Consider the following 24,773-nt stretch of genomic DNA (forward strand, 5'->3'; position numbering starts at 1 on the left):
CTAGATAGTAGAGAATAATACTGCATATTTTTGTGATTTTGTCTTCATTACCATTGTACTCTTTTAACTCTTCACATTCATCATCGGTTTTGTCGGTTAATTTTCACTCAGAAATTCAGAAATTCGCAACCAGGCATATTTTTGTCAAAAAAAGTTATGTCTGCTTCACTTAGACATTCCGGGGACCTTTGTTGTTCGACAAAAATATTCTCACCCCACTCTAGAATGAATTAGAAGGAGATAGAGAAAATCCCTCTCTTCCCGGAGTATCATATTTTAGATCTTCTCCAGATTTGAACGTAAAAGTCTGTATCTCTTAAATAAATGTTGCAACTATAATGATTTTTGAAACTTTAATGATTTAAAAAAGAAAGATCAAGAATGAAACAATATCCACCATTAATGATTTAAGATTTAATGATTCAAAAAAGAATATTAAGAATTCAACTAGATATTACCATTAATAATTTAAAAAAAAAAGATCAAGAATTGAAACAAAATCAACAAAATCCTGCGCAAGAAAATGGTTTCTTGCACTAAGACACAGTAAATAGTAACAATAACATCTCTCTAGTTTCCTTGTACTACTGTTACTTCCATAAACTAGCCTTTATTTTCCAGATACCCCTCATTGTAACTAGGGAACAAACACCCATGGCGTTTTACTTGGGCCGGACCTTAACATCGAGACTCCAGCGAAGTTTGCCCTCAGGCAAAGGTATTGACTTCGGCAGAAGCAGTGGTACCTCGTACGTTCCCACAGCTGAGAGAGACTCCGGTAAGTACAAGTTCTCTGGAGCAAGGCTCACGCACAGCTGCCTCCCCACCTGACATCATGGTATATACTGTTAATTCAATTGCCAAAAGTTAAAGGATAAAAGTAATGGAATAGTATATTATGTCTGAAACTAGATGCCCAACCTGGGACTGACCAACCAACCCAACAACTCTTATGCTTGGTTACTACCTCCTTGAGATGTGCAGCAAGGTTTTAAAAAACGGGGAAGGCGTACGCCTCGAGGCCAAGTCGGGCATTTAGTCTGGGCACAATAGCACCCTTGGTAATGGAAAAGTAACTTTCAGCCCTCATTCAACCCAAGGTAAATTTCTTTCAACTATGCATCATAAGGACTTGTTTCACATTATGAAATCTAGAATAGTAGAATGCACAACCAGTCCACTACTCCACTATCAAAGATAAAATATGGTACAAGGTACGCCACAACCTAAATTCTAGTCTAGAATTAATGTGGATGAAGTACTTCCAATTTTGCTTTTCAGATGATCAATCTTCTCGTTAAGCAAACTATCGAACTATTTTTGAGTTGATTTCGTAAATCTACTTGGAAAAGCAGTTGCTTATACAAAAAGTATTAAAAATAATTCAAATGATAACTCAATAAAAATAATAAGAACAAAAGAAAACTACGACAGTCGCAGAAAAAACATTTTGGTGAACATGCCATCTTAATGTTTGTCTAAGTATCTTGGACAACTTGTAGACTTAATTGCAGTATTTGAAGGAAATAATGAACCATGACAAGACGACATACCTCAGAAACAAGCTCCTCTTTTGTTATAGGGGATTGTAATTGAATAACTGACGAACTTGGGTCCTTGTTTTTAACCCGGATAAGCCTTCTCAGAACCTATAAAAGTCAGTAGTCTCAGTACCACTCAAATAACAAACTTTCAGAGAAATAAATAACATTAAGAAAAGTACCAACTTCATAATTCAAGGATAAATCGATGATTAAGGAATAGATTTTTACATCCTCAATGATTTATTTAAGTAAAACACAAGTATCTTTTCTACCGAGTAAATTGCTACAGTTGAAAGAAACAAAAACTCCTATCTAATCGCCTGAAGTTTTACAAGCACCAAAATGTATTGTGATGAAGACCATCTGGTTGGGAGCCTATCACATTCATGAGGTCACAACCGAAGCCCATTGATAAGGGGAGTACCTCTAAAATATAATACATATCTCGATAGACACTAGACATTTTTCATTTATATTGGGTGCGGCATTAACTTCTTGTTGACGGATATTTGTGGAGTTACTGAGGCCTTACAAGAACTGCGAATAACCGACAGGTAACTTTAGGAATCTGTTCGTGCTTTAGAAGTTTAGATTACTGATTTATACATACTATTTCAAGGAAATCAGTAAACGATTCACAAGTTCCAACATAATAGTTCTTAGTTCCATATAAATTACTCTTCAACTATATCGTTGAATCATTCTCTGATAATCATACTTCATACCTAATTTATCAAAATTGATCTAATTGAACCTTTTTTCTGAAAACAATAAGATTCAAAGTCCAGTGTCTCCAGTGGAGTGGCACACATGTTACCACTAACCACCCCATCAAAGTGAGGTTCACAATTGAACATCAAATTAACAAGGGTATTGTGGAATATCTTACACCAAATGAACTAGAAACCAAGGGTGTATGCCTAATCAAGCTATTACTAATAGTTATGTTCTCATTAAAATTCTGCTTTTAGTTGTAATAAATAATAAAGTGAATAGAAGATAAATAACCAACCAGGTTAGCATTATCTAGGCGTTTTGCTGCTGTTTGATATTCTTTCATCTTATCTTCTTTCGTCTGCGGAACGACTTTTACTGTCTCCACTTCCTCAGGTTGATGGAGCTGATGAAGATATACAAGTTAATTCATATATATAAATCCGAGTAATCGACAGTGCACAAAACAAAAGCAAGAACAAACTTACAATCAATCAACGGGAATTACATATATTGATACTGTTACTAAGTTGGCGCATACTTGCATTATCCACTATTTGGATATTTTATATTCAATATGTAAATTTAAACACTCTTGATTTGCATTACACTCGTCTAGGACTGAGGCTCCGCAAGAAGTAATATGAGAGAAGAAATTGATGGTACCACCCACCAAGTAGATCCTAATATCAAATATGGCTACTTGCAATGACACCAACAAACATACAAGATGAATAATTAGTTATGAGGTTATCCAAGAAAACACAGAGGCAACCTAATGTGCTAAGCAATAATATATTATTAATATTAATCGATATAGACAGTCCACGGACCAACCTTATCAAATTCATTGTACAAATTGAACTTGTGATAGTCCATTACTAATGAGAATAAAATGGTAGTTCAAAATTGATTAAAAGTTTCGATATTGATGTTGTTTCTATCACATTTCATTGTAAATAATTTATCTTCGATCTTCAACATATACAATCACCATTCAGAATAAATTTGACCAAAACGAGGACCAAGGTGAAATCTCATAGAAGTATTACACACTCTTCTCCCTATGTAAGTAGTTGGGACCAACCCATCAACACAAGTAACTCATCTGTCGAACTGGTATTGGTGTAGCCCGAGCCTAGTCGATAATGAACCATGAAATTAGGTGTCATGCATACATATATGTAGATATGTAAGTATGAGTTTATGAGTTAGTAAGAACTCTGACAAAACATGGCCACATTACTCTGTTCGGATATTTGAAATCTAATGAAACCCATGAAGCTAAACCGAATAGAAGTATAGAGAAGAACCTGGCGTTGTTCTTTGATAAGGTATGCATACTTTTCAATATTTGGGACAGCAAGCAACTTTGGCATAAGGTGGTTCCTGAAATATCCAGGAGCTACCTTCACAGTTTCACCAGCCTTACCAAGCTTCTCAATGCTCTGAATGGTCAACAAGAACATCAAAATGATCAAGGGGAAAAAAACGATAAGCAACTTTCAAAATTTAATCATCCGCATACTCACCGTTGTTAAAATCACTTCTAACTTTCTATATCTAAGCCCTTGACCAACAAATATCGATTGATTGGTAATAGAACCAAAACTGTGGAGGGTCGAGTTCTTCACAAGCTGCCTCAGAACATTTCTCCCGCATTGAATGTGACTCATTGTTTACCTCCTCGATATATTCTGCGTTTATAGAATGAAAAAGCTGAAACCTTTAACTAGTACATATCATCAAATTTAAAGGAAAAAAAAGAACTTCATAGAAATTTGACAGACGTATATTCGAAAGAGAAATGCTGATTGGCCCGAGTTGCTGGCCGACTCTGAAACGTGGCCGGCCAGCTCGGACCAAGAAGTCACTTTCCGCGGTTCCCATGGACAGAGAAACCAGAAAATGTGGTTTATTCAACTTCGGTCCTTCATTATTCAACAGTCCTTTTTTTTTTGTTTCCCATCTTAAAGTAAAGAAAGAGATTGAGAAAGTCGTGAAGGCTGAAGCTCCACAGAGAGAAGAAAACGAGAGGAGCTGGCCAGAGAGAGAAGAACAAAGAGAAAAAAGGAGGTTTTAGGGCTTTGTTGTTAGGGTTTATCATCATCATCTGCATTTTCCCTAGAGAGAGAACAAAATGAAGGAGGGTTTAATGCTTTCTCCTTAGGGTTTATCATCTTCCTCCAACAAAAATTCATGGAATTACAATGAAGATGGATAATGCTAAAAATTTAAACCCTAACAGTGACTGAGTTAAACACTGAAAACTTAAACCCTAAAAACAAAGATGAATAACAGTGATTGAATTAAACTCTAGGGTTTAGTTTGGAATAGCTTACCTTAATAAAGAACTTTCTCTATGAAGATGGAGAAGACGATAAACCCTAAGCTCGAAGCCCTGGATCCCCTAAAAAAATTTCAGCAAAATGGAGATCTTCTATTCCTCGAGTTTCTGTCTCTCTCTCCCTCTCGAGTCTGGTTTAAGTTGCTTAAAATCGGGGAAGGGTGTGTTAAGAATTACTATATTTCTTACAAAGTCTATACAAAGGCGATCGCGTGAAATTTTTCGACTTTTTCTTTTTGTTCTCACTCCACGTCTCCACGACAATTTTTCATCCACTCCAGTAGTGGTCGCCGATAAATGACTATTGCCGACAATTGTAAAAGTCGTTTGGTCCTTGACACTTCTTTTTTGAGTTTTATAAAGTCTAAAAGACTGGCTCTCCCTTGAGAGATCCTACTCCGCCATGTCAAACTTAATTGTCGATTTTACTATATCTTCCGAACCCAATTTCGATTGTGCAAACCAATTGTTCGAGCCCTTAGGTCTGAAGTTAGGCCTCCCCTGTGGCCTTATCGGAATAAGTAGTCCACAAAGTGACGGCTTGCAAGGTTAGTTCGTGTAATTTTAATTCAGATTAGGGTTGTCCAAAACAAATAGTATGTTATATAACTAACAAAAAGTGAACAACTTTTCATGAAGAAACACCAACTAACTATTCTGAACTTATGGTTTCCAATCGTTTGGTTAATTTTAGAATTTCTTGGGATAGCTCGGACGCTCTTGTGGATTTAAGAAATCGAATGTCCGACTAAAATACTTCTTAGTTGTTAGACTAGCCGCTATGATCAATTTCTGGTTTAGCCCGTTAGTTTTTCAAGAAAGAAACTGATTTTTTATTTAATTTAGTGAGAAAAATGGATTGTTGAGATAGCGAGACTACGGGCGTACGTGCTGCAGCTCTTTGAATATGTAAATTTCGTCCATGGAGGTTTGAGAGAGTTTCCCTTGATTTCTTTCCTCTGCAAACCACAAACAACACGAAAAAAAGGAAATACTGGTATTGTTCTACACATATGGTGGTTCAAAATTTTAGATATATATGTTTTGTTATAGCTGAATAGGGTATATGGATTACAAATTGAAAAAGTTCTTCAGAAAGTTTATTATTGTAGATATCTAGTAAGAACGTACGGAATAGTAATCATCGTTTCATCCATTTGTTAATGAATTGTTAGAATCAAATTTGATAAATTTGTCAGACATCGAAGAATATTACATCTATTAGGATGCACTCTCTTTTGTGATAACAGCGGATCGAAGGTGTCCGTTAGCTATCTCCAATATTTGATAAACTTGTCGGCCATCGAAGAATATTCGTGGGGAAATGTAGTGTCTGCTTATCTCTACCATCTGCTTGGTGGAGCTTGCACTTCGGGTGTGCAATTCGGGGGGATATCTGCCCCTGCTTCACATAACTCTCGCATCCTTGATTTTAGTCAATTATAGATGTTGGTAAAAAGGCTTCATTTGTGATGGTTAATGGTCAATTATAGTCAATTTTAGTCAATTATACATTTATTGATAAGTAGATCAACAACCAATTTGATATTCTCATAAAAAAAAACCAATTTGATATTCTCATAAAAAAAACCAATTTGATATTGATGAGTCCACTCTAAAGGAGGACTACCGTCCTTCAAACCTACCTGGGATGTGTTAATGGTCAAAACATCTTATGAAAAGCACCAGAGACGGTAAGTTGATCATGAAGAAACACCAACTAACCCATTCTATTCACATTAGTAGATACACAACTCTCAACTTCTTCTCATCTTAGACCTAACACCCATATCTCTCAAGGAAATATTCGTGTTCATGTGAAGAATCGCTTCAAAATGAAACAGAGTTTGAGTTTAACAAGGAAACAGATCACACCGAGTCTATAAGGAAAGTATGGAAAAAAAAATAGAAACAGAGAAACCCTAGCGAACTACTAGTAGAAACAGAGGAAGTAGTATATCTCACCTGTAATAGTTGAAAGTTCTTGAAAACGATCACCACCAAGATATGGAAGATCGAAATCGAGTTAAAACCTAGAAAAAACCACCTTATGATCGATCAACATTGTTCCCTGATTTTGATCTTCTTTCTTAAAGACATAAATAAATCTTTTAGATTGGTTAATGTAATTACATAATCGAGAGATATGTATAGGAGTCAGTTATATGAGAAATAGAGTGCCTATAGCATAAAGTAGCTAGACAGTTAATAAAGTTAGAGAAAAGTGTGTTATTAATTACAAACTTTTCTAACTAACCATTTTCTCTCACTAGATTAACAACTGGTTAGTCTATAAATAAGAAAAGCTTGTGTACTGGAACTTAGATGAATGGAATTGAGTTTTAACTCTGTAATTCTCTCAATCTCTGCTATTTTGATACATCCTCTGCTATTTGACAAGTTGGCTAAGAACATTATAGCTTGTGCACGATCAAAACTTTCTTTTGATTATCAAGTGTTTGATTTATAATACTCTGATTTTTCTAATAAAACTTAACCGATTTGTCATCCTTGTTAACTTCTCTAAACCCTAAAATCTCCCATTGATGAAATCTCTTCTATCCCACTGCGAGATTTCTGTTCCTTAAATTGATACCTAGTTCAACAACTAAAACAGGTAAGATGAATAGATGATCATCAGTTCAACACACAAATCATAACTTGATGATTCATTATTCATGGTCTGCAAAATAAAAGAAAGAGAATACCAATGGTTAACATCGACCAAAGTTGTATTTTGCCCCTAATTTTCGCGGCTTCCCCTGTCCACCACAATTTCCGATCATCACCATCATTTCATACCAGTATACCTCTCTCTCTCTCTCTCTCTCTCTCTCTCTCTCTCTCTCTCTCTCTCTCTCTCTCTCTCTCTCTCTCTCTCTCTCTCTCTCTCTCTCTCTCTCTCTCTCTCTCTCTCTCTCTCTCTCTCTCATTATTAAACAGCAGAGCTGTTGATTCTGCAACTGGATGAGTTCTGCAACTTGATGAGTTCTTGCTCAACCTGGATTCCCAAATCCAGTTACATATCCTTCTACATCAGATCTTCATTCATAAGAAGACAAATCTGCCATTCAAATTTCATAATCAATCTAGTCTTAACTAAGAAACTGGAAATTGTTGAAACGTATAAACTAAAATTTAGTCATCTTGACACTTTATATCAATACGTATTTTGTTGTTTTCAAGAGAAAAAACCGAAACTAATCAAGATAGTTTAGATTACATGTCTCTGAGGGTATGGGGTATAGCCTAGGAACAGATGATGGCGGAGGAGGAGACGTAAAACACTTCGGTCTTCATATTAACACGAAATAGGGTAATAGTGGGTACAGAAAGGTCGCGTGAAATTCATAATATTTGTCGTTATTTTAACAATGTTAATCTGTAAAATAAGAATAAAAACAATTAAACGGAAGCACGAAATGAGAATCTAATTGATATCACATTCCTCATTAAAGAAATGTAAGTAAGGAACACTGTACATCAAGTCTCTTGTGCAACATCAGTGGTTGCATTACAAGTAACTGAACTAAAACTCTGAAAGTGAACTTCATCAGAAGCTTCAATACTTCAACATGAAGAAAGTAACAGGTCTACCTCAAAGAAGAGATTGAGTTTGGATATAACAGCACAATGGTTCGAATATAACAACAAACATGAAGAAAGAAACAGGTCTACTTCACAGAAGAAATTTGAGTTTGAAAGTACCAACACAGTGGAAAAAGGTTCTGAGTTTAGGTAGAAGAAATTTGAGTTGTACCCTGATATCAATTTGCTCTGCCGATTTCACATTTCATTACTAACCTGCTAAGACAGATAGAAAGAAGTAATTAGATTAAAATGCAGCACAACTGGAAAAACATAAAACAAGCCTCAAGCGAAAGCAACCAAAATATGGCAAAACAATTTGCAGGTACGACTGTTAGTCCTGCTTCATCATCTTCGTATCGTCAACAATATTTTACTGATTTCAAATCTTACAGTATCACTTGTTATAAGCACTTTAAGACAACTATTGAGAAGCTTTTAGATCTTCAAATCCAACAGTTTCAAAGTGATGGTGCATATGAGTTGGCAAAGGGTTTCGAGCTTTCTTAAATTATAATGTTACTATATTTAGAAGCTCTTGCCTCCAAAACACAAGCATATTACAGAGGTTGGAATTAATATGATGTGACATGCTTCATTACCCTAGGAATTTTGGTTTGATGCGTTCTATACAGCCACTCATATTATCAACAGATTACCTACGAAGGTTTTGGATACAAATCTCCTTATGAAGCTTTGTTTCATAGCAAGCAAGCCTGACCTCTCTCATTTGGAAGATTATTGGCTATGCTTGTTACCCATTCTTGGGTCCTTATCGCACTGATGAACTCAGTCCTAAGTCTTCAAGGTGTACATTTCTGGGTTATAGCACTTCTCACAAACGCTATAAATGCTATGACATGGACTCTCATGCGATATTTATATCCAGGAATGTTGTTTTCCAGGAGGATACTTTTCCCTTTGAGGATTGTACCGAGGAGAAGCATTTCCAACCCCAGTTTTGCAGGAGGCAAAGCAACTCGAGCAGCCATGGTGGTACCACTACTCATGAAGAAGATCATCAATAAGCGAGTCAAGCAATTCAAGAAGACGCAGAGCGATCGCAAGATCTGTGTCAAGACAGAGTGGCGAAGACCCAAGGGTATTGCTTTTCATGTTAGAAAGTTCAAAGGAGTCAGTTTGATGCCCAATATTGGTTACAATTCTGACAAGAAAAACCCGTCATTTTAACGGAGAAGAAAATCTTGAGGCATTTAACGGAGAAAAACCCGTCATTACCTACCCAATGGTTTCAAAAAATTTGTTGTTCACAACGTCAAAGAGCTTGAACTACTAAAGATGCACAACAGGACATACTGTGCTGAAATCGCACACAACGTTTTTTACAGGGAAGAGGAAGGTAAGTTTACGCTTACATTGCACAACAGGTCTTTCAAAAAAAATACATTGCACAACAGGACATACTGTAGCCAGGGTCAGTATTCATGATGGTGAGTTGTTTGAGGATGTCTATGGGCAGGTTATTGTTGCTTCTAATGGAGGAGTCAAGCCAGTCTCTGTTATCCATCATGAGCTTCAACACATAGATATCTAAAGTTATGAAACACCATATAAATTTGTACGACAAAACTAGTACTTCCGTTTTCGTGTAATTTCTGATTGTACAAGGAAACAAGGGGAATTAAGAAAAACCTCAATGCATGCATAAAGTTTACATACTTAAATAGCTCTAACACGTATGCACGTACTCTAATTATCTAAAAGATCGATGTTCTCACGGAATTAAACAAAGAAGTATTTTAGTACGACATTAGACTTTCTAAATCCAGAAGAGCATTTATATATATGTATATTTATATATAGATAAATTATATATATATATATATATATATTGGTAATTTATATTGGTAAATTATATATATAAATTACCAATATATATATAATAAATTACCAATATATATATATATATTGGTAATTTATATTGGTAAATTATATTATATATATTATATATTGGTAATTTATATTATATATATATTGGTAATTTATATATATATATATATTATAAATATATATGTATGTATATATATGTATATATATATATATATATATATATATATATATAAATTGGTAATTTATATATATATATATATATAAATTGGTAATTTATATATATATATTGTATATATATATATACATATATATACATACATATAGTTCGGTCGTTTCGGTTGGCGGTTTTCAAAAACCCAAGTCCAAGCAAAACCAAACCAAACAATGATCGGTTGATTGTTGCTTTTCAGTTGAGTCGCGCCGAACATTGTTCGGTTCGGCCTAAAAATTATTCGATTTGGTTCGGTCGAGTTCGGCCCGGTCGGTTTGGCCGCCCGTTGCTCACCCCCAATATTTACAGATTAATTAGTGATCTAATACTAAGTTTTACAGGGACCAAAAAAGAAATTGAAAAAGCAAAGTAAAACCTAAACTTTCGACCTTCTAACATTTCCAAAAATCCGCCAGAAAATATGTAGCTCTTCGGTCGCCCGACAAAATCAACCCTAGTCATTTTCTATCTCTCTCTCTATCTCTTTCAAGCATCCTTTCTCTCCTTGGTTTAAAAAAAAAGCATCCTTTCTCTCCTTGGTTTAAAAAAAAAGCATCCTTTCTCTCCTCCCCCGTTGCATCCCTTTGTTGTATGTTATAACGGAGTCACTAACTGGGTTAACAAGGAGAAAGTCTAAATAAGTGAATTAGAGAGGTCAATTTCGGGATGAAAAATGTGAGGTCTACGTGTACCAAAAAACTCAACACTTTGAGCAGAAGGTGAACTAGACAAACAAAACATAAACAAAAATAGCAAAGAGAAACTCTTGCTAACTTGTGGTGGGAGCGAAAAATTCGACCTACCTAAAGATGAATACCCGAAAACACCCTCATGAAGTCCTTGGAGAAGTTCAGCTTGAGAAGTACAAGAGAGGATAAAATCAGAGATATTACCGAGTTGATCCGGGTTACGACCTGATAGCGGTGGGTAAAGAGACCGAGTCATGGAGCGAGTCAACTATGATTGATTTTTAAGAACTTACACCATTATACTATAACCTCATATGTTAAGGGAGATAAAGTTGGGTGGAATGGCATTGATGTAAAATTACTACTACTTCTAATTCTGGTCGGCAGAAATTGATAAATCAGGGACCTAACTTTTGGTCCGAGCTGGATGACCACGTTAGACTCGGGTGTGAGTGGGGGCTGGCCGACTCGGGCCTAACAGTATTTCTCTTTTTTTTGTTTGGGGTCTTCCGTTCTTTTAAGGAAGGATTTCAAAAATATGAACTTCTTATTTACCGTCCTACCCGTAGATTTATCAACAAACCTAGCTTCTTGAAGACTACGAATGAAACGATGCTAGTGAACGGGTTTATGAAGAGTCACCGCGTTCGAGATTTTTCGGTGATGAAACCTTCTCAACCGACGCTACTGTGAAAATGTCGTTTTAGCATTGTTTTTTTTTCCAGCAAACTAACTTACACGAAGAAATCTAGCGAGATGGAGATGAAAAGTCGAGAGATTTATAGATAGATCTTGAAATAGTCTCGATTAATGAAGGAGATGTTGCTACTTTGTTGTTAATGTAGAGAGAGGGGCGAAGATAGAGAATTTGGGTTAATGGGTAGTCTCTGCTGACTAGTGACTTGACAGGTTCGATGACTGATTTATATCTTAGAAAGTTGATTCAGTAAGAAAACAATTTGTCAAGCAACAATTCTCACTACCAATTTGGATTAATTTGTTGACTATCACTTCTCACTATTTTCTAAGCCAAATTGAAATGATAGCGAAAGAGGTAATACAAAGACTCACGTGTGATCAACTGCGCCATTAATATGAGATGTAAATGAAAAGAAACATTTCTTGATGAGTTCCATATAAAGCCTATAAGCATGTGGCTGGCACCGCCGATTTGGAATCACCCTGTTAGAAAAATGAAGATTAACTTGAGCAAGAATTGAAGAAAATAGTGACTTGGGTATGAAGCAATGCTACTCCTCTACTCCTCTACTCCTTACATATCACTTACCGGATTCTCGTACCATTTTTGGGTGGGTTTGTGATCTAGTTAATCTTCTGCCTCAATTAACTCAGTTCCTCTTTTTTTAATCTTTGATATTTTAGTTATCTAGTTAAGATTCTAAGGTTAATGAAGATGGGATATCTGAAGGTATAAGTGTATCTAGTTTGTAAGCATTGTAGAGAGTATGTATTGTATATGAAAAGAGTCCAAGAATCATTGCAACAAAAAAATAGCGTAAATGAGGAAGTAGATACAAAACTCTCAACTTTTTCTTCTCATCTTAGACCTAACACCCATCTCTCTCAAGGAAACATTTGTGTTCATGTGAAGAATTGCTTCAAAATGGTGCACTTCGTTGTACCATTCCTCCAGTCTCTTGATGGTTTTAGTTTCGGGATCATAATTAATCAAACCAGTTATAAAGTCCCATAACACTAGTTCATGTTTCTTTGTTATGAAAACTGGATCATAAAATCCCCATCCACCCTGAAGACGAACCATCCTAAGTTCCTTGCTCCAATTCCAACACCCTTCCTTTTGCTTAAAGGACCATATGTCAATAAATATTGGTTTTTTTACCTCTACAGGTCCTTCGCAAATCACTGGGATTCTCCAGTGAACTAAACACAAATCCCCTCGCAAAACTCTGAGGGAAAAACTCTCATGCCGATCCGGATCGACGAAACAAGATGGTAAAGGAAGCACCCGAAACTTCTCTTCTCTCAAATCAAATCCCACAATTTTGTGATCTCTTGTCACGAAATTAATCGCCCCGTTTGGACCAAAATTACCTCTTGTGTCAGTAAACATGTAGTTGATAGTTCCTTCTATGTTCCTCCACCCACGGCCATCGCCAAGAGTGTAGACCTGGACAAACCCCTCGGGAGATATAGTTGCAGGTTTAGGGTAGTAAACTCTTAAGACTTTGTATTCCTTAGTCGATTGTAAGTAACCAAACCCACCAGATACGAAAGAATACATTTCTATTTGATATAGTCTTGGAAGATTAAAATATTCTCCAGTAAAGGGATTACATATATGAACAGGATCTAAGATATCTTGGTGTGGAATAGAAAAACATACCAAACCGTTGCACGAACCAAGTATGGTCTTTCTACCGTCAAACTTCCCAATCGGAGGATGATCGATCTTTACCATAGGTCTAGAGTATAACGGCCGATTGTCATTGTAATTAATAAAATCATCAAAATCACCATAGTAGAGTTCTACACTGCTTGCTTCGCGAATATAAGGATCTATCTCAAAGGACATCAAGATGCCATAGTTTTTGTTACTAAGAATATTTAGCCAAGTTTTACAAACAAGTTTAGCCTGGACGATGGATTCGGGAGGAACACGAGAAACTATTTCTTCTACAATATTTGGGTGAAGCTTCTCCATCTCACTGAAATTTTAGGTATCTAGATTTGTTACTTTGCTCTCTTTCGAAGAGAGGCCTAGGGTTTTCTAAATTTTGAGAGAGGTGGAGGGCGGTTGGAAATCAAGGGCACTTCAAATAAGGAAACCAATTTTAAGTAGGGAAAAATATAGAAACTGCGAGAGGTAGAGGGAAACCCTAGCGAACTAGCAGAAACAGAGAAAGTAATGTTCACCTGTAATAGTTGAAAGTTCTTGAAAACGATCTTCACCAAGTTATGGGAGGTCGAAATCGAGTTAAAACCCTAGAAGAGAAAGGGAATTGAGCAGCTCGCTTTTTCCCGCCAAAATCTTTGAATTGAAGGAAGAAGTCAGTCAGTTGAATCCCGCCAAAAATCCCCCAAAACAACTTCTTTATCCCTCTCTCTAGTCTAATATGGGATAAAAGAGGAAAGGAGGTGGCAAGAAATAAGACATAAATCGGGGACCTAACTTAAATGATCTATAAATTTTTCACTCTCTCATTCTTTTCTTCACGGAAATGACTTTTGGTCCGAGCTGGCTGGCTACGTGATCTGAGTCGGCCGACCAACTCAGGCCAAGCAGCATTTCTCAATGACTTTTGGACCGAGCTGGCTGGCCACGTCAGAGTTGGATTAGTGTGGGCCAGCCACCTCGGGGCAAACAAAATTTAGGTTCTTTCTTTCAGTACAGAAGGATTTGAAAATTAAGAACTTCTTATTTACCGTCCTATACCACTCTCTAGACGAGGTATCCCTCGTTTATTCGTCCATCCATGCTTTCCAATTTGTTCTCCCACCCCACCACCCCGAGGTTGTCGGCAAACGTTCATTATTGGCAACCCCTCAAAACAATTTTTTTTCCTAGGTAGTTTTCTTTCGTTCGCCAGAACAGAAAGAGAAAAAAAGAGAGTTGGAGAAATGATTGTGGCCTGAAGGATATGTATCATATTTGTGGTTTTAAAATTGAAGGTAAAACAATGTACTGGCTCGATGAGGAGAAATTTAATGAGGCAAGCTTCGTGTAAAAGTGTCAGGAGTGTAAGCCATAACAACGACATCCAAAATGGAAACCTGTAAGGATAACAATGTCAGAATGAAATGAGTGAGGGACAATTGTGAGGGGTTCAACGATGTGTCTAGGGAGGATATTTGCGCTTGAGAGTACGTATTCCATCTATTAGGATGCACCCTCTTTTATAATAAGAGTGGATCGAAGGTGTCCGTTAGTTCTCTCCGATATTTGATAAACTTGTCAGCTATCGAAGGATGTTCGTGGGGAATTGTAGTGTTTGCTTATTTCTGCCATCAGGTTGGCAGCTCTTGCGCTTGGGGATTGCAATTGGCGGAATATCTTACCTGCTTCACATAATCCTCTCATATTTGATTTTAGTCAACTTCATCGACTATGAACGAGGACTGTGATCCTTCAAACCTGACTCCGATGTGTTAATGGTCAGCACATGTGTTTTCTTTTGAAAATTTGAATCAATAACAAAAAGAAAAGTATGTACAAGGGGTGGTTAGAAAATAAATATTGCCTCGTCTTCCTTCTCTTTCCAAATCTGTTGTTGTCGACTCGTGGGTTTCTTAGATTCTATTAGTGATAAAAGTTCAGTCACAATTTGGATCCATGACTTGGAGAAGAGACATGTAAGAATTGTACTAGTTTACATATTGGGATTGGGATAGTTGGTCTCACCATCTTCTAAACGAGCAACGTAGGTTGAATATTGTTACTCGGAGTTGTTCATGAAAGTGTCTCATCCTAAGAACCTAAAAGTAAATACCTAATTCTTCTTTTTCTGCACTGACAATTAACTGTAAGTACATACTAGATAACCGGATCATTAACTGTAATCTGATAACAAACCGAACTTTTGATATACTTTTGTTACTTCTAATATGTTCTACAACTTTACATTCACAATGATTTTGCAGACATAAATAGATCTATCAGTTCGAGTCATCCAATTTGCATCTTACAAAGTTAACTCAGTAAGAAAAACAGTTTGTCGAGGAGTACTACTCGCTACTAATTTCGACTATCATTTCAGCAGCTGGACCCATTGCTCCAATTCCACCTCTTCGTAACACAGCCAGAGCAAGTTCCTCCTCATTCCACTGTCTTAGTCCCTTGCTCAACCTCTTCAAGACATCTACATCGACTTCTAACAACCACATCGGTGTACATCCAACCATTAAATTCAAAAACCCGGACACATAAGCACGCCAGGTGGCCCAATCACAACCAAGCGAGATATTCCCATCAAGGACATCGGCGAGAAACTCAAAGTGGGCACCGATGACCTTTGGACGTCTCTTTGAAGCTGTTGATACCTTCTCTACACCCCAAGCAAATGTACCACACATCACTGCGAAATAGGCAAGTGCATAACCACGTAACATTGGGGCCATCCCTTTGTAGTTTCCTTCCTGGTCTGGTCCATTAAAAGTTAGAAACCAAGATGGTAAAGTCTCCTGGATCAAGGACTGAACAAGAGCTGAACCACCAGATAACCAGACTAATGAAGCTCCAAGTGAGGCTGCGAGTTTTACTTGTTTCATTGCTGTAGAAAGTGAAACCTGCCCGTATTTCATACCGAACTTGGTTTTCGTTAGCATCTCCGTTTTCTCTCTTTGTAGCTCATTAGTTGCTATTTCACTCACGGAGAACATTAATAGAGAGAGAATAACTTGTGTCATGAACATTATGTCTCTGATGCATCTATATACTCGTAAATATAAAATTCCAGGGGCAACAGGCGAGAACCCACCATAGAAATGGGAATTAAATCCATGGCCAAGAAGTGCTCCGACTCCCCCTTTACTAGTAATAGGTGAACCACTAAGCCCAAGTATAGCTGTGAAGCAGCTCTTCAAGAGTTGAGCTACTGCATCATTGTCGTGATGGAAGACAGTTCGAGATGCAGAGAAAATGAGGAAGTCGCTCCATCTTTTAACCTTCTGGGCCCACAAGGAAGCTACAATCGGCATGCAGGGCCATGGGCAACCTGCTGCAAGGCCTTCCAGTGCCGGGCCAGCCAAGTTGAGGAACCGTTCAGAATCTCTATCAAGTTTATAGGTTATAGTAAGGCTCACAAAAGCTGCCAAAGGTAGTGGAAGTGTTGCTGGGGAGCTTCCTCCTGCAACCAAGAAGTTTTCGCCTCTCAAAATTGATTAACAAAAGTAACGTAAAAAAAAGAAAATTATGAAAATCTGAGTAAAACTACAAGTCATTGTAGTACTACTGCTAGAAAATTATGTTTTTATAAGTTTCGGTTTTTCAAATAAACTGACAAGATTTTCTTGAAACCTTCTGTAAATGTGTGTTACGGGTACAAAAGAATACCTGCAGCAAGACTCGGCACACCAAAGCCAGTGGCAGCTAGAATTCTCTTAATCTGTTCCTCGGTCGTTGACAGATTTGCAGCAGGACTTGGCCAATCGGTTCCATTCATAAAAGCTGGTTTCCAAATGCCACGTGTTACCTCAGCGGAGAAGTAACTCACAATTGTCGCCAAAGAGGCAGGAAGAAAGTCCGCTAAATCTTTAAGACCTGAAGTACATCAAATCAAAAGGTTTACACACTGTCGTTGACTGATACTACCAAGGACATCTAAGGAACTCTTGGTAAATAGTATAAGAAAAACCATGAACTATTTTCGCACAAAATGGTGCGACATCAACTGCCACTTTGACCCCTGTTTGATCAAATTCTACCATCCCACCTTTCATGTATCATCATTTTAGAAAATATAAATGCGTCTAGTAAGGTAAAGATGGAGTTTATTCAGCTCCACTGTTACATTAAAGTCGCCAACCCTTGGTTGGAGTGGTTACCAAGTCGGTTTCCACCCTCTAGGTCTTGGGTCCGAGACGTGGATACTATATTATCTTTCTTAAAAATAAAATAAAAAAAGAACATTAATGTCAATCAAGACTAACCTGTAGCTAGTTCACGAGGCGAGAGTCTGCCATGTGAACAAGCTGTAAGAGCTGCATCTGCAACAAACGGGACAGCTTCTAGGATTTCCCATGCAGGTATTTTAGGTTGTAGAGATGCATCTTCACTTCCAGGACCTGATGAGCTACTACTTCCAGAAGGCAAAGGTTGGTTACCAGCTTTATTAATCTTTCTGAACATCATGTTTAGAAGGCTATCAACTACTCTATGAACAGGAGTTCCATGTACAAGACCAGAGAGGGTTGAGACTATACATGCTTGATGTTGTCGATACCAAACCTTCAATTTTGGGAACGACTCCATGAAAATGGGTTCATCGGATGATGAACTTTTGACTGTCGATTTTTTTCTCCTATTTTGTTCTGTCAATTTATCATCAGAAGCTACTAACTGGGAATTTCGCACCAGCAGAAGATATTCAGGAGTAAACTGGGACCAAACTGGGGGAACATCTCCCATGACATGTTCAAGAGGTGGACGATTAAATCTCCAAAGTCTTAAGAGAAGAGTAAATGCATTGGAGAACACTGTATGCGCATTGATTTCTTCTCCACTAGGAAGTTTCCACGAGACATCGGGCACACATGAACCAAATACCTCACAGATTTCCATTAGAGTACCTGCTAGTTGTGGGACCTAGGAAAGTCGGAAAATATTACCGAAATTTATTTCTTTTGATTCTTCTTTTGCGAGTTGACAAACTAATATTGCATTTGTTAAAAGATTTGAATATTGTTTCTATAAAAGAATTTAAACCTACCAAGCCATGTAATGATAAAATTTGGATCAAGTCGATGGCTGCTATTCCGACAAGAACTGTGTTCAGTAAAGGAGCAGAACCTATTAAATGGCTGTCTTTCCCAGAATAATCAGCAGGGACTGGAGGAGACAGCAGTTCTGTAACAAAACGGACTGCATACTCCTGCATAGAGTATGAATAAGGATAATTGTAAACCAAATTGCTGAAAGAGAACAAACAAAGTCTCTCCATGATGATATAATTAAATGATATAACATAGATATAATAGCATTAAGATTAGATAGAACATATAGACAAAGAGAAAATATTGGTTTTGTTTTGATATGTAATCTTTCAATTTCATCATCTTTTTTTTGTTTTTCAACAAAATGAATTCATTACCTGATAATTCCAACCGCGCAAAAGAGATGCTCCACAAAGAACAGAAGCAGCATATGTCTTCTCATTGTCCGACCCGCTCGTTGCAATCTCAAATATTTTTTCGAGCTCCGCTAAGCTTCCATCAAATCCATGAGCTTAATAAGTTGCTTTGCTAAAGTTAAGTTACAGTAGAAAACATTATCAAAGAGGAAACTAGCATTCAATTTCATCATCGGGAGTACAGACATCTGAAAAATAATTCACCTCTAATGGATTAAATTCTGATATTAAACCCTTAAACCATCTAAGGGTATCACTAACCAGTACAGTCTATATACATAATTCTTCTCAATTTTCTTGAAGAAAGAAGGGCAGCTTACCTTGAAGCAGGAGCAGAAACCAAAGCATTCACCAGTGCAGGAGTTAATGGAGCTCCTTTCATCAAAGATGACCAACCAAGAACTTGGCCAGGTGTAATATGAGGTAACTGGCTGATACGCCCATTTACGTAGCCAGGCCACAAATATGCCGATTTATCTAGTAGATTTCTAGCCATACATGCTTCAACTATCAAGTGCCACATGTTCCCAACTACAACCAAATATATAGAAATTGACTTCTCGTGAAAATCTTGAAAAGGGTTTGGAAAAAAAATCAAGAATCAACAAATCAAGAAAACTCATCAAGAAGACTGACGTCAAACACTAGCATGAGGCGGGTGAACATGAGAACGAGTGTCATTCTAAGGTTCCAACAGAAGATTTTTTAACCAAATATAAACATGATGAACTATCAGAACCCAAGCAATGCAAAATTGCAGCTTTTTCAATGGGCAATCCAGAATCTTCTCAATAAAAACTGTCACAAACTTGACACTTGCTACTTGTTAGAGTCAAGCCAACTTCTTATGTCTCATGGTCTCATTTAAATAGTTTAAGGGATAGAGCAGTATCTTGCGTTTCTCTTTCATCATGCAATCAAATTAAAATGGCGAAATTCTTACTACAGTTCAGCGGCATGTCATTCGTGCTAATGCAATCAAAGTACCCGGTGCCGACTGTGAGGCCTGAAACAGACATCATTGCTTTTGCTGCAGCCTGATTAGCTGCAGAAATAACAGATTTAGGCGGGGTAAGCAAACCCTTGTAATCTCCCAGTGCCTTTAAGCTAGAAATCAAATCTTTTCGACGCATTCCCTGAACCGGTTTGTCCTTCCACTGATTGGTGTAGCTATAATCCTTTTCATTAATTACCTTAGCTTCTTCCTCCTCAATAATATCCGCAATTGCTAGTATTGTAATGGACAATAACAAACTCAAGCGGGTATCAAGACGAGGCACAGGACCCTCAATTGGATCCCTTTCCTGACAGATAAAAACAGAATGATCAAGATTACTCAAAAGTCAAAACAGAAGGATAAGGGTCAACTTTTATTTGTTTCAAAATCAAAGGAAAACCTTTCATTTTTGACTTGGCCGTTATTTTTCTTCAAATCTGATCCTACTGCAAAAAATAGGTATAGTTACCCTTTGAACATGTCGGATTGCAGAAAACCAAACGCCCAAGAAGGTATCGTGCCAGGTAGTACCATTTACTGCTTGAAGAGATCTAATGAGACCTGTATATAATTAAATCAATTAAAACCAGATTATAGGAACTGGCAGCCCAAGTTTATTTACAAAACATATACTAGAACTTTAAAAACACAATATGTGCTTTTCCTTACTGCTAAGAACTTCGATGGCACATGTTGCTGCAACTTGTGATCCATCATTTGTATCTTCCATAAACAGGTCAAGAGGCAGCCAAATTGCAGAACAACCATCCCGCCGATACTGACCACCCGAAGAAGTCAGAGATCCAGGAGCAACAACTGCATGGACTTCTTGAAGTATACTCTTTTTCCTTCCCCAAAACAAAACATTTCGTGTATCTGATGACAAATGTTGCAGGATTTCAGGAGATACTGCTTTTGAACTCCTCAATGCCGAGGAGTGCACCACAACAAGTTGCAAACGCTGAATGAATCCGTCCCAATGTGACTGCCTAATGTGTCATTATGTAGTAAATTGATCAAGTTGCACTCAAGTTAGTGTAGATGAAATTGAGCCAAAATACAACTTACTATCTAGACATGTAAACCCAATTTAGTTTTATGAATTCAAAATTGATTGCAACTTAACTACATTTATAGGCCATTTAAGGGATCTGAAAATTCTGTAGGCACCCAACTAGGCTATAAGCAGGTAGTAACGCCATTGACTCTGGATCAAAGACACCCCCAAACACCTTTGACATGGGCAAATGGAGCACCCAAGTAAGACGGACGCCAATTTCATTGGATCGAGTCTAGCTCTGCCCGTATTATAACGAATAAGGAGCCTGGACTTCGAAGTCAAAAGTGTTCGGATTCCCTATGGACAAACAAGAGGTACCTATAGAAGTTCCCAAAGGGATTAAGCTCTCACATGTTTTCACGTGCCAAGAAAAGAAGCCTGGAAGTTAGTTTATTCTGCAGAAACTGACCAATCAGCTCAACAGCCATCATAGTATTAGTTTTTCGCAGTCGCTCATGATGTTCGGTTTTCTTCACATTGAGGTTATCAACACCATCAATATCCATATCTTGTGGCTTAGTTTCCCATCTGGACTTCTTCTCTGGTGTCCGTTCCAGCAACCCTTCATCATCTAATGTTGCTTCAAGGAGTTGCCATACAGTGGAAAAGAGAAATTCAACCACAAGGATGCCAGGTTCAGATGCTTGAAGACCAAATATATGTGAAAGATGAAGAATGTCATCTATAGCTTTCATGGTCCTGCATAAAGTTACAGAAATTATTAGCGCTCGCCTTTCATAGTAACATTCTTGAAGGAAATAACTATTTTCAGAACTGCATATGTCCTTGTACGAGATGCAGATTGCAATAGTTTGGGGATTCTGGTTAACAATGATATCGCTAGCCATTCATCATAGTCATTTCCGTAGTCTTAACGATAGAGAATTTCACTTTGTTCTTTTGTCAGATTAGGACTCTTAAGTTCCAGGATTTTAGCAGATCGGCCTGGATGAGTTATGAAACTCAATTTCATTGCCCGAAACCAGTACATCTTGATTACAGTGGTAAGTGTATTCAGACTTAAAATTACAATCTAAGCCAAATTGAATTTTATAGCAAAAGAGGTAATACAAAGACTCACTTTTGATCAACTAAACCATTAATTTGAGATGTAAATGAAAAGGAATATCTCTTGATGAGTTCCATATAAAGCCTATAAGCAGCTGGCTGGCACCGCCGATTTGGAATCACCCTGTTAGAAAAATGAAGATCAATTTGAGCAATAATTAAAGAAAATAGTGACTTGGGTATGAAGCAATGCTACCAGCTCTATCTCTACTCCTTACATATCACTTACCGGATCCTCTTACCTTTTTCAGGTGGGTTTGCAATCTAGGACCCCAAAAATGGCATAACGGAATTTTTTGCCTTAATTAACTCGTTTCTTTTTTTAATATATCACCTAGTGGAATGGTAAAGTATAAGATTTTTTAATTAACTACTTGAAATGCTGAGTTTTATGAAGATGGAATGTCTGAGAGCAAGTGTATCTAGTTTGTAAGCATCATAGAGAGTGTGTATTGTATATGAAAAGAGACCAAGAAGTATTGCAACCAAAAATAGCGTATTGAGAAAGTATACACCTAGAGTACCGAATAGCGTATTGAGAAAGTATACACCTAGAGTACCGAATAGTCACTTGGTAACATATTGAGTACAAGTACCCGTACCACGTACTAGAGCAATCCGTATTCCAGCTAACATTGGTAGGAAACAATAATGTTATCAAGAGAGGTAGTCTTAATACAGCAAGTTACTAATATAAACCTAAAACGAAATTATGCATATTGTAAGAGAAGAAACGACTAGCTACGTAATCGAATTGTACTCGAACCCCGATCTGAAAAGAGACAGACAACTGGTGCGGAAATGGAGTTTGAGGCCAACTCTTGAAAGTTGAATAAGATCAAAACACTAATTTTTTTACTGAAAAATGTGTAATCATACAGTACTTGCTATTATAGATTCAGAATGGTAAAGTTATAGCCAAAAAGGGAACTAAAATTTAGCAGCATTTAATTGAAGCATAAGATTAAAAAAAAAAATCAAACTTATATCACAGGAAGACAACAAAAAAGATGGCATTAATGGATACAATAAAAAACTAGGTATATATCATTTTAAGAATCAGTTCAGAGTTTTGACCTAATAAATCAAGAAGTTAACACTACTAAAGAATTTGGAATACCCATTAACCAAAACATTAAGAAGACACCCTTTTCATTCAAACCCTTTTGATTTTGAAACAAAAAGGACATGGCCAAACAACAACCTTCCCATCACTAAAACCTAAGTAAAATGAGAGGAAGAGAGAGATAACCTGGAAGAAAGATGAGCAAGAACAAGCAAGGGATTAACCATATTTCCTGTAATAGCTCTTTCAAGAAACTTCCAAGTGATTGGAACATTGTTTTCCCAACAAATATGAGAAACCAATAGATCTGCAAGTTCTATTGAAGGTAGAGTAACACCCATAGAACTCAAATTGGAAGAAATATGATTAGCCCATTCTGAAGGATTACTACCTCTATCTTGGGCAACCTTTGTAAGCTCAAGAAGACTCTCCCAGATACCTATTTCTCCAACAACTGCCATTTTCAAAATTTCAAAAGAGAGTGATAGAAACAGAATCAGATCACATGCTGAAGAAATACTCAATTGAGAGGCTTGATCAGAATCATTCAAAAGTAGAAGTTCAGAATAAAAATGGGTTGAAGTTAGAGAGATAAATGGGATAGAGAGAAAGAGGGTTGGTCATGGATAGGAGGGAGAAACAGAGGAAATTTGTGTTGATTCCTCCTCTGTGTTTTGGTTTTAAAACTGTGGGAAAAAGAAGAAGAAGAAGCAAAGGAAACGAAATAATAATGCCTTAAATTGGGGGATAGTTTGATGTGTTATTGACTAAAGGACTTATCTAAATTTGGGTGATTCTATGACTCTTTCATAATTATGATTAATATATATATGTATGTTTCTTCACAATAAGAGAATGGTGTTTAGATATACTTCTCTTTTTGGGACATAATTATGATTAGTTAATAGTTATGGTCTAGAGTTAAGGTCAAGGTCTAGATCAAATCTAGGCGGCTCCATTGTATGGAATAATGAATACTAGTCAAAATAACTTATTTGCCATTACTTTGACTCATTGATGCGCATCCATTATCGGTATTGGATTTCAACTCAAATATGCAGTCGAACATGGTTTAAATCGTGTCTGACCACAAATTCTGATTGGAGTCGACATTACCATATTTTTTAAAATTTAGAAGTTAGTTACTGCAACTTATACATAAATAAGACTAGTTATTTGAACACTAATGGTTAATTTTGATTTTTTTTTTGTTAAATAGTTAACTTTGATCTTAACTTCCATACCTTATGTTATAATCGTCAAATTTGATATTGTCATCTCTAAATTTTTGTTCATGTTCCATTTCTCTTATTCTTTTGTTTTTCCAAAATTTATTAGTCATGTCTCATAGGCTAAAGAGATCCAACACTACACCAACTTGGATTCTAAAGTCCTCATATAAATGATCTTGGGTAGGCAGAGAGTTGTTTAAATTAATGAAAGTCATTTACACAAACTAATTTCTAAGAAAACTTGGGTTAGGATTTCCAATTGTACCCTAGCCCTAAAAAGGAAAAATTCAGTCACTACCAAAAGAGAACTTTTTTTGATGAACATCCAAAAGAGAACTTGGCATTTGTTAGGTTAGGTAGAAATGATGGGTGGAACCACCTTACCACCATACCAAGAGAATTTGGTTAAAAAATGAAAAAGGTAGTAGGTAAGGGGACTTTCAATGGCTTTCAATTGGTGCCTTGTGCTATCATTCTTTTTTTTTCTTTAGAAGTAATCATGTTGGTTTACATGACAAAGAGGATAATGGGTTAAATGGTAGGTCCATCATAATTGTAACCACAATCAACTTTGGTTTCT

At 36.9% G+C, this 24,773-nt stretch overlaps 3 protein-coding genes across 4 annotated transcripts; all 3 read right to left on the reverse strand.

Annotated features, from left to right (window-relative positions):
- Positions 1–382: 382 nt before the first annotated feature.
- Positions 383–4,990, reverse strand: LOC147559289 (Ribosomal protein L9/RNase H1). The gene is made up of 6 exons (XM_086661172.1): positions 4,601–4,990; positions 3,791–3,955; positions 3,572–3,706; positions 2,557–2,664; positions 1,554–1,649; positions 383–827 (listed from the first exon to the last, which is right to left on the reverse strand). The coding sequence occupies exons 2-6, from the start codon at positions 3,932–3,934 to the stop codon at positions 663–665; spliced, it is 648 nt and encodes a 215-aa protein (XP_086517298.1). The 5' UTR covers positions 3,935–3,955; positions 4,601–4,990; the 3' UTR covers positions 383–662.
- Positions 4,991–12,487: 7,497 nt separating this feature from the next.
- Positions 12,488–13,633, reverse strand: LOC147559290 (F-box protein At3g07870-like). The gene has a single exon (XM_086659159.1). It carries the CDS (start codon positions 13,625–13,627, stop codon positions 12,488–12,490), a length of 1,140 nt encoding a protein of 379 aa, XP_086515285.1. The 5' UTR covers positions 13,628–13,633.
- Positions 13,634–15,485: 1,852 nt separating this feature from the next.
- LOC147559291 (mediator of RNA polymerase II transcription subunit 33A-like) lies at positions 15,486–24,001 on the reverse strand. Of its 2 annotated transcripts, none has more exons than XM_086661173.1 (12): positions 23,148–24,001; positions 21,909–22,019; positions 21,179–21,526; positions 20,437–20,756; positions 20,237–20,328; positions 19,714–20,074; positions 19,091–19,301; positions 18,732–18,846; positions 18,351–18,512; positions 17,572–18,226; positions 16,976–17,182; positions 15,486–16,769 (listed from the first exon to the last, which is right to left on the reverse strand). In XM_086661173.1, the coding sequence occupies exons 1-12, from the start codon at positions 23,420–23,422 to the stop codon at positions 15,649–15,651; spliced, it is 3,978 nt and encodes a 1,325-aa protein (XP_086517299.1). In that variant the 5' UTR covers positions 23,423–24,001; the 3' UTR covers positions 15,486–15,648. The 2 variants fall into 2 exon arrangements, with proteins under 2 accessions (XP_086517299.1, XP_086517300.1); XM_086661174.1 differs by having other exon boundaries at positions 21,909–22,410; positions 22,447–23,632.
- Positions 24,002–24,773: the final 772 nt, after the last annotated feature.

The sequence above is a fragment of the Eschscholzia californica genome, unplaced genomic scaffold (assembly GCF_041429995.1).
Source record: "Eschscholzia californica isolate CP2 unplaced genomic scaffold, dmEscCali1.0.p SCAF_2, whole genome shotgun sequence".
Classification (NCBI taxonomy): domain Eukaryota; kingdom Viridiplantae; phylum Streptophyta; class Magnoliopsida; order Ranunculales; family Papaveraceae; genus Eschscholzia; species Eschscholzia californica.

Excerpts from the sequence above, each read along its gene's own strand:
- LOC147559291 (XM_086661173.1), bottom strand. The coding sequence starts at position 23,422 with ATGGCAGTTGTTGGAGAAATAGGTATCTGGGAGAGTCTTCTTGAGCTT. Across the intron at positions 22,020-23,147 it reads CTTGCTCATCTTTCTTCCAG|GGTGATTCCAAATCGGCGGT; the intron begins GTTATCTCTCTC and ends TTTTTCTAACAG. Across the intron at positions 19,302-19,713 it reads TGACATGCCGCTGAACTGTA|TTGGGAACATGTGGCACTTG; the intron begins GTAAGAATTTCG and ends ATTTGGTTGTAG.
- LOC147559289 (XM_086661172.1), bottom strand. The coding sequence starts at position 3,934 with ATGAGTCACATTCAATGCGGGAGAAATGTTCTGAGGCAGCTTGTGAAG. Across the intron at positions 2,665-3,571 it reads TTATCAAAGAACAACGCCAG|CTCCATCAACCTGAGGAAGT; the intron begins GTTCTTCTCTAT and ends TATCTTCATCAG. Across the intron at positions 828-1,553 it reads AAGAGGAGCTTGTTTCTGAG|GTGGGGAGGCAGCTGTGCGT; the intron begins GTATGTCGTCTT and ends CCATGATGTCAG.
- LOC147559290 (XM_086659159.1), bottom strand. The coding sequence starts at position 13,627 with ATGGAGAAGCTTCACCCAAATATTGTAGAAGAAATAGTTTCTCGTGTT.